The sequence below is a fragment of the Sinocyclocheilus anshuiensis genome, unplaced genomic scaffold (genome assembly GCF_001515605.1).
Source record: "Sinocyclocheilus anshuiensis isolate Anshui unplaced genomic scaffold, SAMN03320099.WGS_v1.1 scaffold263, whole genome shotgun sequence".
Taxonomy (NCBI): Eukaryota; Metazoa; Chordata; class Actinopteri; order Cypriniformes; family Cyprinidae; genus Sinocyclocheilus; species Sinocyclocheilus anshuiensis.
The window spans coordinates 775,744-788,383 of record NW_015549593.1 but is presented as its reverse complement, the minus strand read 5'-3'; the positions used below and the strand labels follow the sequence as shown (position 1 = coordinate 788,383).

The following is a 12,640-nucleotide window of genomic DNA, read 5'->3' as shown; positions in this document are numbered from 1 at the left end:
CTACATTACACACTGCATGAAAGGCAATATTGGAAATGGCATAATAGGGGCACTTTAAGAACCATTCCTTTTTATATTTATATTTTATATTTATGTTGAAAACATTAATATTAACATTAACATTTAATATTTTTGTGGAAGCTGTGATCCTTTTTTCAGGATTCTTTGAATGAAAAGTTCAAAAGAACAGCATTTATTTTAAATAGAAATCTTTTGTAACATTATAAATAAAGTCTTTACTGTCACTTTTGATCAATTATATGCATCCTTGCTCAAAAAAGTATTAATCTGTTTCAATTAAAAAAAACAAAAACAACAACAAATCTTACTGACCTCAAACTTTTGAATGGTAGTGTAGATGTCTTAAGTCTACCAAACAAGCAGTAGGAGTAATTGTTTGCCAAAACGTTTGGAGAACATTCATCTGGAGGACGTGTATTTACACTGTGTAATGTAAAAGAGATTTTTTTTTTTACAGAAGCATTTTTAGTAATGTATTTGATTTACAGAATGAAAAACATAATTGCCTTCCAGAAATGTGATAGAATAATGATTGAGCAGCATGCAGCTGATCGAGAGTCATCTCTTCCTCCCTGGCCTTTCATCTTGATCTGTTGTGGGTGTTTCATGAGTTCAGATTAGCTGACACTACCTCTTTGTCCCACAACAAGTGCTTTGACTACAGCAGAATCTTCTGCATTCAGACAGACCCACACAGCTACAATCAAGTGTGTGTGTGTGTGTGTGTAGGCACCAGTGTCAAAATGAGAATGCCTATATGAGAATGAGTGTATGTTTGGCTAGTTTGCTTGGCATAGCACTCGGAGAACATGTGTATATTTATTTGTTAGTGGGAGATTGAATTTGTATATTTGTTGGCTGCCATTATTTCAAACCCAGATCCTGTGGACTGTGAGCCAGCTGTGTTAAGGTGATCAAGTCTCACTAGAGCTGTTGATCCAACTCAAACACACCACATAAGCCAGGTCCTGTTTGTCAACTTTCCTGTCTGTCTTTGAATGCTTTAATCCAGGACATGGAATGGCAGCCCAAGGTCTGTTACCAACTGAACTAATAAATAAACTCTTTCCATGTTAGGTCATTCAATAATCTGCTTTATCAGTCTCACTTCTGGTTGTTTGCTTGAGCCATTGAGAATGACAACAAGCTCTAATCTGAGCAAACATGATCACTTAACCAAATGTACTTTGGTGTACAGTATACTAAAGTGGCACAACAGTTTCCAAACTTCCTTGTTAATATGAAGTTAACGGTTAAGTGTACTTTTTGTGCCACTAGTGTCATCAAAAGGAATTAATGAAAAATTAAATTCAAACTGCCATTGGTCAGCCAGACATTAAGGGCCCTATCATACACCCGGCGCAATGCTACGCCAGGCTCGACGCAGTGTTAATTTTGACAGGCATTTTTGATTTAGTCTTCATCTTGAGACGAAAATGCTTAATAGTCTTAGTCACATTTTAGTCATTTGAGTCTTTCATAGTTTTAGTCGACGAAAAGTCATTGCATTTTTGTCAACTTTTAGTCATTACTTTTAATCAAACTGCAGTTACCAACATTTATTTTGGTAGCTATTTTATATGTAGTCTCCAAACAAAAATAGTCATTAATTCTTCTCTCTTTAGAACAAATCAATTAAGCTTATGAGAAATTTGAATCAAGGATTGAATTTGGAAAAACTTGAATAAATGACAATTTTCATTTTTGGGTGAACTATCCCTTTAACAGTAGTGAAAAGGGAGCAACTTATAACCATGATAGTTGTTCATATATAATATATATAATTTATAATTTTTGAAAAATCAAAATAAGACAAGACAAATACAAAAGAGAATTAATTAACAAATTAAACTAATTTTTCAGATACAGTAGGTTTACTTAACATGTTTATTTAACATCTTTTGTAATGAAATGGTAAAATGCTAATGAAGTGACTCTCAGAGCAGCTGGAGATATGACGGTAGATTTCTCAAATGAAACGGTAAATGCTAATGAAGTGACTCTCAGAGAAGCTGGAGATGACATTCGTGTTCATATCATCATATAGTGAGACGGCAGAAGCTGAAAACACCTCATCCGCGCTTTAGTATGCGTGTAGTAAACAAAACAGTGCGCCGGGCCATCGGCCATTCATTCATTGCTGAAATCACTAGTCCTCTTTTGGAAGGCCAAACAAAGTAGTTTCGCTTTCACAACGAAACACACAGCGCCTTCACGACATGGCGGCGGCAACAACAATACTACAGCGAGAATCAAAGTTACACCTTCTTTCTTTGCGTGAACATTTGGGTGGTGTTATGCAAACCTTCCCACATCGTGACGTAGGTATGTGGGGGCATGTTTAAACGAGGCGTTTTAGTAGGCGTGGACGAGTCTTAACTTTTATAAAGAATATCTCTTTGGGTTTGAGACTTTAGTCTTTGCAACTTTAGGGATCTTATCTATTCACGAACAGCTTGTAACACTCCAAAGAGAAAGGAAAAATTGAAATCGCATCATATGACCCCTTTAAATTGGTCCTCTGTTCAACACTAAACCCACACCATTGGTTGAGCCCATGTTGCTGTTTCGGTCAGGTTGGGTTTCAAACATAGTAAATATTTTTAAAGGTCTATAGCAGTGTTTTCTAACCCTGGTCCTGGGCGCCCCCCAGTACTGCACATTTTGTGTGTCTCCCTAATCAAACACACCTGATTCAACTCATTAGCTCATTAAAGAAAACTCCAGGACCTGAAATGGGTGTGTCAGATAAGGGAGACATACAAAATGTGCAGTGTTGGGGGGCGCCCAGGACCAGGTTTGAGAAACACTGGTCTATAGTGTTTTAAACTTGATTAACAAAACCTGATCCGTGTGCTTGACTTATCTTCTGCAGTCATTTTTTTTTGTATATTGACTGTTAAAAAGACAAATGACTATTAAATGTTTTCCCAGACAACCTACTTAGCAATGTTAGTTTAGTGTCTGTCTCTCTCATCACTCTGCGTTTTCTTCGTTTATGCATAATTTTTTTAGTTAAGTAGCCTTATTATACATATAAAAGGGGGGGGTAACGTTCAGTAAGCCTTGTCATTATAGCAAAATAAACCCAACAGTGTGATCAGGTCCCTGACCCAATGCTTAAGTCCTTTACTTAACATGCTTAGTAATGGAATACCACAAGGTTCGTTGTTGGGCCTTTGCTAAAGCAGATGATGTAACTTTGTCACATCTGTTTTATTATGTTTTATTGTGTAAATGTTTTATTACTTATTATTGCTATCATTGGTTGAGCCAAAACCCTACTAAGGGTTTTTTATGAGGATCAGAAGTGTTTGTTCCTGTGCAGTCTTTCTGAAAGACATTAGAGGACATGTTTTAATGTTTGTAAACTGGCTCTGCTGCACCCTGTCACTGATCTGGCTGATCTCTTCAAGCTCTTGTCCTCATTAATGCCATTTCATCATGTGAAGCAGGTCTGCCTGTCATTCTTAGAGTAATATTAAAGACAACAGGTGACTAGGCCTTCACTAATACAGCCCGGCTCTTATGGATTAGTCTATGAAGCCATGTAGAGGTCTCAAAGCATGCCTCAAACCACACACTTGCCTAATCTGCTTTCTCCATTTGTTCTTTTTCTGTCCAGTTCCCTTAATGCCCATTTAATTTATCGTCTTTACATTTTCTTTCCTTCATTTGCTGTGCTATAGATATATTTGTATTTAATTGTTTACAATTTACTTTTTTGATTAGACCTTTGTCTGTCACAAAGTTTAATGTCACATTATGGTGAAGTGCTCCTGAAATCCAAATAAATTTTAGTTTGAGGCCATAGGCCTTGCTAGAAAGTGCAAGCACTGGTGCTCTCCGTTCAGTGAGGATGATCATAAAAGGACCATATGTTGCATTACAAAAACATAATCTCAATTTTTGCTTCAACATGCTGTAATGATTTTGACCAAAGATAACTTTCGGGAGACATCTGTGTCTCATTGAGTCCTGATGATGTCTCACCCTAGGTTTGCTAGCAGCAGAGTATTTGGCTGTAATCCTCTTATTTACCTGTTAATGTTTTTACCTCTCTGTCAAAGGTGTTTCTTTTATTTCTGGCTGACAATTTTGTAGTATGACCAGTACCATGTGGTTGAGCTGAGGAACTCAGAAAAGTTTTGTTTGTTGTTCAGACTGGACTTTCTTTTCATGTCTGTTCAAATATGGCTAAGGTTGGCCTGTAATAGAGATTTGGCATACACATGTAAACAAGAATAACAGACAAGGATTATTTTTACGCTTTGCCTGGCTGTACATCACACACACCACTGGCTTTCCCAGCTCTGATTGAGGGTGGGAGTTCAGGCCTGGTGGAATGTACCACATTGTAGTGCTCATTGAACCTGGTAATAGTCATTCCAAGTGTGCTAGAGTATATTTTACTGTTTATCATAGCAAAAGCATTTGTGCTTCAGCAAACTTTTATAGCACAATTGGTTTTGCTTTTTTTGTAATATCCAGATCTCTGTATAGTGCACTAATACACACCCTATTAAGTACATAATAGTGATATTAATAAAATTTTTCTGCGGATGACTCACTAGAGTCCGACCTGGGGCTGGTAGGAAGTCATGCATTTGCTCGTATGGAAGGGGATGTGGATAAGCAGCGTAAACTCATCCTTCAGGGCCAAATGTCTGAAGCAGCCCAGCAGAAACAGCACCAAAGGAAGTAAGATGTCTAGTTTTCTTATTATACTCTCACCTTTTACAACTACCAAGTTTCTTAACCAAGACACTTACAAAAATTTACCATGATAGTTTCTGCCAAAATAGGATTGGGTGATGTTGATGTGAAGCAACTGTTTTTGTACTCATACCAGATTTATCATTTGTTTGCTATGAAGACTTGTATCCTTTGTTTTGCATTGGTCATTTATATATATATATATATATATATGTATGTATGTGTAGATATGAGGTACCATTTCATTTGTATTGTCATAAGTTGCTGTGACATAAAATTGCTCAAATATAAGATTGGTTATGCTGCCCACCCCTTGTAAGAAGCCTTTAGGGCCTTCCTGTTATGTGTAATTTTTTAATTTTTTTAATTTTTTATGAGTCACCACAATTTTACAGTACTACCTGTGGTGAAACCTTGGTTATCATGGCAAATGTTTGAGACACTGGAAACGTAGCGTAACCAATAGCATCCTAACAGCTTTTAGCCATGTTTAGATATATGATCTCATTCATATTCATTATTATTGAGTACAGATTTGTTTAGTATACCATAGAACTGTGTACTCTGAGATTGTGTGTATGTTATTTGTATATATGTTCGTATATTTTTTAAGTATTCTGGTTCATACCAAATTGTTTTTACATCAGTGCAAATCGTTTAGATTTGGTGTCTTTCTTTACAGCTATAACCGCTGGCTTTGCAGAGCTCGAGCAGAGGACCTTTCAGACATAGCAGCGTTAAAGGCACTATATCAGACCGGTCAGTCTTTGTCTCTTTGAGTGTTTATGTATTTTAATTGTTTTATGTCAATTAATTGTATTTTAAATGTTCTAATTGTAAGGCTGTCAATTTTACATAATACTTTAGAACAATCAATTGCGTAGCATTAATAAATTAACTCATTTAATCAAAATAAACTACTTTTGACACAGTCTCAAAATGAAACACTCAGGAATAATTTAATTAATTGGTATATCAATTACTTTGATTAAAATATTAAATAATTTTACAGCCCTAGTTCATGTGTGTTGATTTTATTTTAGTAGTATGATATGGTCTGATGTTTGCCTGTTTTATCTCACACATGTTCTCCAGTACATGTTCACTCGTTCTCTCTGTATTGCTGTTTCTCTGTATATCTTTATGCACATGTGGACTTTGTGTTCTCTCCATCTGTGTGTTTGCACTCTGGGCAGGAAACCTTTATTCCGCCTCATTGAGCTCAACATCAGGGGGTTCTGTAATCCATTTCTCTTGTTTCACAATTTCAGGACAAAAATAACCACCAAAGTAACAGTTTCGGGGTTGTTAAGTATTAATCATCATCTTTTTTTGTTTCTTAGCTCAGATAGTGTCCAAGCTGACCTACTGAGTTCTAAACCTCATGACATTTTACCACAGACTGTACACATTAGGTTTGCCAGAAGCTATTAGTCCTGCTAAATTTAATCTTGAATTTCTAATTTTAATCATATTACAGAAAGCCACAGAGCAGTACTTTTCATAAAACTGAATATCTGAGTCACACTGACTCACTTGGCCAAAGGGGGGTAGACTTTCTCCAGCTGTAAACCTCAACATGCATGTTCGCTATGCCACGTGAGGATGGACTATGAAAACATCTGGCTATGCATATCCAGATGATTCTCACAACATAGTGCAAAACATATATATATATATATACACACACACACATAGCTCAGTTCTGCAGGATGAGTTCATTAAACAGGATGAGGCTGAAATATCTAATGTGTTTCTCCAGATTTGCTGCATGTGAGAATGTTGCCAGCAGAGGAAGCAAACTGGAGAAATGTCTCCCTCCTAACCATCTCCCCAACCTTTGAGGCTGAATTGGGGTTAGGGGCTTATGCACCTTTTGCAGTGGGTGTGAGAAAACATCCTTCCATAATATAGTTCTATCACAATGCAATTTTTTTCTCTCATTTTCAGGTGTTGATTTGTGTGGTAGGACAGTCATGGTTGTTGTTGGCAGGAATATTCCAGTTACAATTATTGATATGGAGAAGGTAAATGAGAAAATGCTTCCATTTATCATGTTCTGTGTATGACAATAAACTCCATTTTACTGATCGCCCTGTATTGAGCATATCTTATGTTGCACCAAATGCTACATACATTTTGTCAGATTTAGCACTAAATGCTGCCTAACGAAATGAAAGGTTAACCTAAATAAAAAAAAAAAATGAAGAAGAATTTTCTTTAAAAGAATGTTTGGCTCAAGATTTCCATTTAGATGTAAATCTTTTATATTAATATTTTTTATATTAAAAATTCTATTTGAGATTTGCATTTGTATCAGAAACTGATTTAATGGATTAGTTCACTCAAAACTAAAAATCCTGTCATTGTTTACTCACACTTTTATCATACCTGTGTGGGTTTCTTTCCTCTGTGGAGCACAAGAGAGAATTTGAAATGTCATGTAGATGGTAAATGATGACTGAATTTTCATTTTTTGAGTGAACTATTACTTAGTAGTAATAGTGTGTACCTACTTAACCATATTTGGGGGACAACTTTGTGCCGAGAAGTGAGTTAAAAATGACAAAATGTCCTCTTAAACATGTCCTCATTTGTTTAAAAAAACCCCACAATGTAAAAATTATAAAGATGCAGAACGTTTTCTGTTAGGGTTAGTTGTAGGATGTGGTTTTAATGTTAGGTCATGGCATTTTAGCTGTATATAAAAACAATAGAAGTCTGTGGAATGTGCCTTTTTAGATAGCGAAGTAAATGTGTGTGTTTGTGTGTTAGGCTTTGCTGTATTTCATCCACGTGATGGACCATATCACGGTGAAGGAGTATGTGATGGTGTATTTCCACACACTCACCGGTGAACACAACCACCTGGACACCGACTTTCTCAAGAAGCTTTCTGACATTGTGGATGCCAAGTAAGATTTATTTCTGTTCCATTACAGAGATACTACAAACCACCCACAATCCCTGCTCTCTATGACCTTACAATGTTTTTGAGATGACTTGACCCAGTTCTTGGCTGAGGTATTCTTTAAAACCATAACTCCAGACTCACATGGAAAAGCTAATCACAGTTTTGTATAAATGCTGGCTTGGTGACTATTCATTTTTATGAGCTTCTTGTGCCAAACAGTACTGTCTCCTCAAACCCAAATACACCACATATGTCATGATTATCATAAGGGAATGTCTATGTCTTGGGCTTCCTGTTCTTTGAATGTCATGAAGATTTATACACAGAAGCTCGACCATTTTGTAGGTTATGACAAGCTCGGAAAGCACTGTTCAAACACTGCTAAGTCACGTTTCCTCAGTTTTACCTGCTGTTTCTCCAGAGTATCGCTCTAAATTGGTGCTCAAATGTGTCTGAGGTGAGTAATTCTTCTAAGGACAGTGAAGTAGTATTGCTTTTTTTTTCAGAGCACTTTGGGAAATTTTGAAGGGGGTTTCTGGTTATCAAGGTTAGAACACTGATGAATCTGAGGTCTCGATGTTCTCCTCTCACCCAACCAATTGAGAAAAACAGCAAACTACCACCACCAGTGGCCTACAAACACCTGTATGTAAGATGTAGCTCCATGGAATGACATTGTAATTGTATTTTAAGAAACACATTGTTCTTTTAATCGAACAGTCCTCATAATTGCTATTTTCCTGGCTTAGCGGAAGAGTTTGAGTCTTTGTCAAAAGTCAAAACTGTGGCAGGTGATGGTGAGGTCAAGCATTCGTCATTTATTCAGGGGACACTCTCAGCATGCAGGCAGAGGAAACCTCAGTCTTGAAATAAAAAGCAGAAATGCTCTCCAGCTCCAGTCCCTCACACTTTCCGTACATCGTGGAAATCAGCGTGACTCATAATAAATGACACGAGTCAAACTGGCCTGGCTCTCAAAGTTATGAGGTATCAGCAGAGCACAGCAGATCATCACTATTATTTATTCTCAAAAGGCATCTGTCTTTAAGAAAATGTTTTACAGACATAATCCTCAGCAACAGTGATGAGGTTCTGTAATGGTTCTGTTAGCAATCACAGCCATGTTTATAGCTGAGTTAGCCAGTGATGCTATCACTCCCTATGACCCCTGCTCATGGGTTTGGACAGGACGGGCCGAGACCATCGGGTGAAAGTGGAAAGGTTGACGGACACGTCTCTTGTGCTTTTCGAACACCCCTCAACTTCTGACCATCTAGCCGTCCAGATCTCTATCCATCTGTGTGTTTTGGACAACAGTTTGTGGCTTGGACGTGGCTGCCCTGCTGGATGTGATTCACTGACTTTTGCTCGTTCTTAAAAAATGCGCTTTAGCTCTCTTTCTAATGGGTTTATTGTTTGTGTTAAGGCAATGATCCTTTCTAAGCCAAGTGCGCCAGAGGAATTCACTATTTGTGTAATAAGTAATTGTTTGGATGTGTTGATAATGTTTCAAAAACCATTTCTCGCAATGTTTTCCTTTTGTGTTTTCAGGTTTAAGAAAAACCTGAGGGCTTTCTACTTCGTTCATCCAACGTTCCGCACCAAGGTAAATGTAATCAGTTCATCAACTCAGATGTAAGTCCATTAAAGGCAGCACTAGATGTTCATCTCATATTGAGCTTTTCTTTCCGGTTTGTACGGACCTATGGTCTGATTCACAGCGGTCAGCTTCACATTTCGCATTGACTAAGAGAAGACTGTATGCGAGTCTGTGTAACAGAATATGTTGAAAAGCGTCTGAGACCACATTGAGATTCATGATGTTTCCACACTAAGTGTTCCATAGTGTTTCACAGAACCTATTCAGGTAATTGAAGTACTTGTGAGAGCGTGTTGCCTCTGCCAGGCTTTGCTTTCATTTGCAAAATTATTCAACAATTATGCTTTATGCACTCCAAATGTGGAGGAACCCTGGCAATTAAGTGTCAGATAATTGTTCATTTTAAAATGCGTCCATTTCAGTCAGAGAATGCTCGAGCATTGTAACAATCCCAGGTGTGAAATGTGTTCAAGCATCAGGGCTGAGTCATTGGAGTAAATGCTGAAAATGACTAAAAACAACAGCTTTAGGAACTTAAGAGTTTGCCTTTAGCAACAAAACACTTAATTCAAGTGCAGCTTCACCAATTTTGTAGCTGTCCATTTTAAATTTACCTTAAAATGGAGTATTGTTCGTTGTTTTCTTGTAGAGTTACATTTGAGTTAATTTACAATGGGTATAGAAAAGAATCACCCCCCTTTAAAATAATCAAATTTTATTGCTTTGCAGTCTGCAATGAAGACTGACACAGTTTTATTTTATCCAGCTGTATTTACTCAGTGCAACTTACAACATCCAAGTGAAAGATACTGTATAACACCAACATGTCTGAAAAAAATTAAAATAAAACAGAATCACTGAGTTGGAAAAAGGATCATCCCCCTCCCCCTTTGACTTTCAACTGTAATCAGCTGTGGTCATTTTGATTAGAAAAGAGCTTTACTGGAGTATTTCAGTCCTTGGTAGTGCAACTGAAGCGAATAATCAACTATGGCTGGCAAAGCACTGTTAAAAGATCTCTGTTAAAAATGCCTAGAAGCACAGTGAAGTCTATTATTAAGAAGTGGCAGGTATTTGGTACAACACAGACCCTCCCTGCATCAGGACGTCACTCCAAACAAACAATTGTGTGCATGTGACAACAATATCACAAATTCTCCACAAATGTGGCTTGTATGGGAGGGTTGCAAGAAAAAAGCCATTCCTCAAGAATGGCCACATTCAGTCACGACTGAGCTTTGCCAAAACCTTGAAAATTCTGAAGCAGATGAGACTAAAATTGAATTATTTGGCCTCAACACCAAACGATATGTCTGGCGGAAATCCAATACAGCTCACCATTCAAATAACAGCATTCCTACAGTAAAGCATGGAGGTGGTAATATCCTGTTATGGGGTGTTTCTCTGCAGCAGGGACTTGTGAGGATAGAAGGAAAATGGATGGTGCAAAATACTGTCAAATTCTTGAGGAAAATCTGCTGCCCTCTGCTAGAAAGTTGTCAATGGGAAGAAGGTTTACCTTCCAACATGACAATGACCCAAAGCACACAGCGAAACTGAGCACACAGTGGTTGAAGGAGAAAAAGGTGAATGTCCTTGCATGGCCTAGTCAGAGCCCAGACTTAAACCCTGTTGAAAATCTGTGGAATGACGTGAAGACTGCAGTCCACAGACACTCACCATCAAATCTAACTGAGCTTGAGCAGTTCTACAAAGAAGAGTGGGCAAATATTGCAAAGTCTAGATGTGCAAAGTTAGTAGAGACAGAGACATCCCAACAGACTAAAGGCTGTAATTAAAGCAAAAATACTGACAGAAGGGGGTGATCCTTTTTCCAACTCAGTGATTGTTTTTTTTCCTGACTTGTTGGTGTTATATCTTTCACTTGGATGTTATAAGTTGCACTGAGTAAATACAGCTGGATAAAACAAAAATTATCAGTCTTAATTTCAGGCTACAAAGCAACAAAATGTGATTATTTTAAAGGGGGTTGATTCCTTTTAATACCCACTGTATAATGTGAGGTGAACAAATAATTATAAGTGATATTTATAATATCATAAATGCTTTTCTATTTCAAACAAATGCTGTTCTTCTAAACTTTCTATTCTTCAAAGAATCAGTGAATACAAAGTTCATCAAATACTTTTAAATGTAATAATCTAAATAATAATATTGTACCAAAATAAATTTTGTTTCAAGACCAATTTTTGTACCCTTTTCATGGAAAGTGCCATCTCAGTCAATCTAATGCTTTTATTTGCGATTCCTGTAAGGTCTCTACATGGTTCTTCACAACATTCAGTGTATCAGGCCTTAAAGAGAAAGTCCATCACATAGAGAACCTCCAGCAGCTCTTCACCTGCATCCTGCCTGAGCAGATCGACATCCCTCCTTTCGTCCTGGAGTATGACACACGGGTGAGTATTCAGTCCTTTACCACCAGTGTTGGGAAGGTTACTTTGGAAATGTAATGCAGATGAGACTAAAATTGAATTATTTGGCTTCAACACCAAACGATATGTCATGTGGAAATCCAATACAGCTCACCGTCCAAATAACAGCATTCCTACAGTAAAGCATGGAGGTGGTAATATCCTGTTATGGGGTGTTTCTCTGCAGCAGGGACTTGTGAGGATAGAAGGAAAATGGATGGTGCAAAATACTGTCAAATTCTTGAGGAAAATCTGCTGCCCTCTGCTAGAAAGTTGTCAATGGGAAGAAGGTTTACCTTCCAACATGACAATGACCCAAAGCACACAGCGAAACTGAGCACACAGTGGTTGAAGGAGAAAAAGGTGAATGTCCTTGCATGGCCTAGTCAGAGCCCAGACTTAAACCCTGTTGAAAATCTGTGGAATGACGTGAAGACTGCAGTCCACAGACACTCACCATCAAATCTAACTGAGCTTGAGCAGTTCTACAAAGAAGAGTGGGCAAATATTGCAAAGTCTAGATGTGCAAAGTTAGTAGAGACAGAGACATCCCAACAGACTAAAGGCTGTAATTAAAGCAAAAATACTGACAGAAGGGGGTGATCCTTTTTCCAACTCAGTGATTGTTTTTTTTCCTGACTTGTTGGTGTTATATCTTTCACTTGGATGTTATAAGTTGCACTGAGTAAATACAGCTGGATAAAACAAAAATTATCAGTCTTAATTTCAGGCTACAAAGCAACAAAATGTGATTATTTTAAAGGGGGTTGATTCCTTTTAATACCCACTGTATAATGTGAGGTGAACAAATAATTATAAGTGATATTTATAATATCATAAATGCTTTTCTATTTCAAACAAATGCTGTTCTTCTAAACTTTCTATTCTTCAAAGAATCAGTGAATACAAAGTTCATCAAATACTTTTAAATGTAATAATCTAAATAATAATATT

At 37.3% G+C, this 12,640-nt stretch overlaps 1 protein-coding gene across 1 annotated transcript in view; it reads left to right on the top strand.

Moving 5' to 3' along the window:
- The window catches only part of LOC107658195 (ganglioside-induced differentiation-associated protein 2-like), an 18,245-nt gene extending 5,656 nt beyond the window's left edge, over positions 1–12,589 (top strand). Inside the window, exons 8-14 of the mRNA XM_016446656.1 lie at positions 4,596–4,722; positions 5,420–5,496; positions 6,688–6,764; positions 7,513–7,652; positions 9,203–9,257; positions 11,528–11,707; positions 12,581–12,589. Of these exons, the coding sequence (XP_016302142.1) occupies positions 4,596–4,722; positions 5,420–5,496; positions 6,688–6,764; positions 7,513–7,652; positions 9,203–9,257; positions 11,528–11,707; positions 12,581–12,589 (665 nt within the window). The remainder of the gene's footprint in view (positions 1–4,595; positions 4,723–5,419; positions 5,497–6,687; positions 6,765–7,512; positions 7,653–9,202; positions 9,258–11,527; positions 11,708–12,580) is intronic.
- Positions 12,590–12,640: the final 51 nt, after the last annotated feature.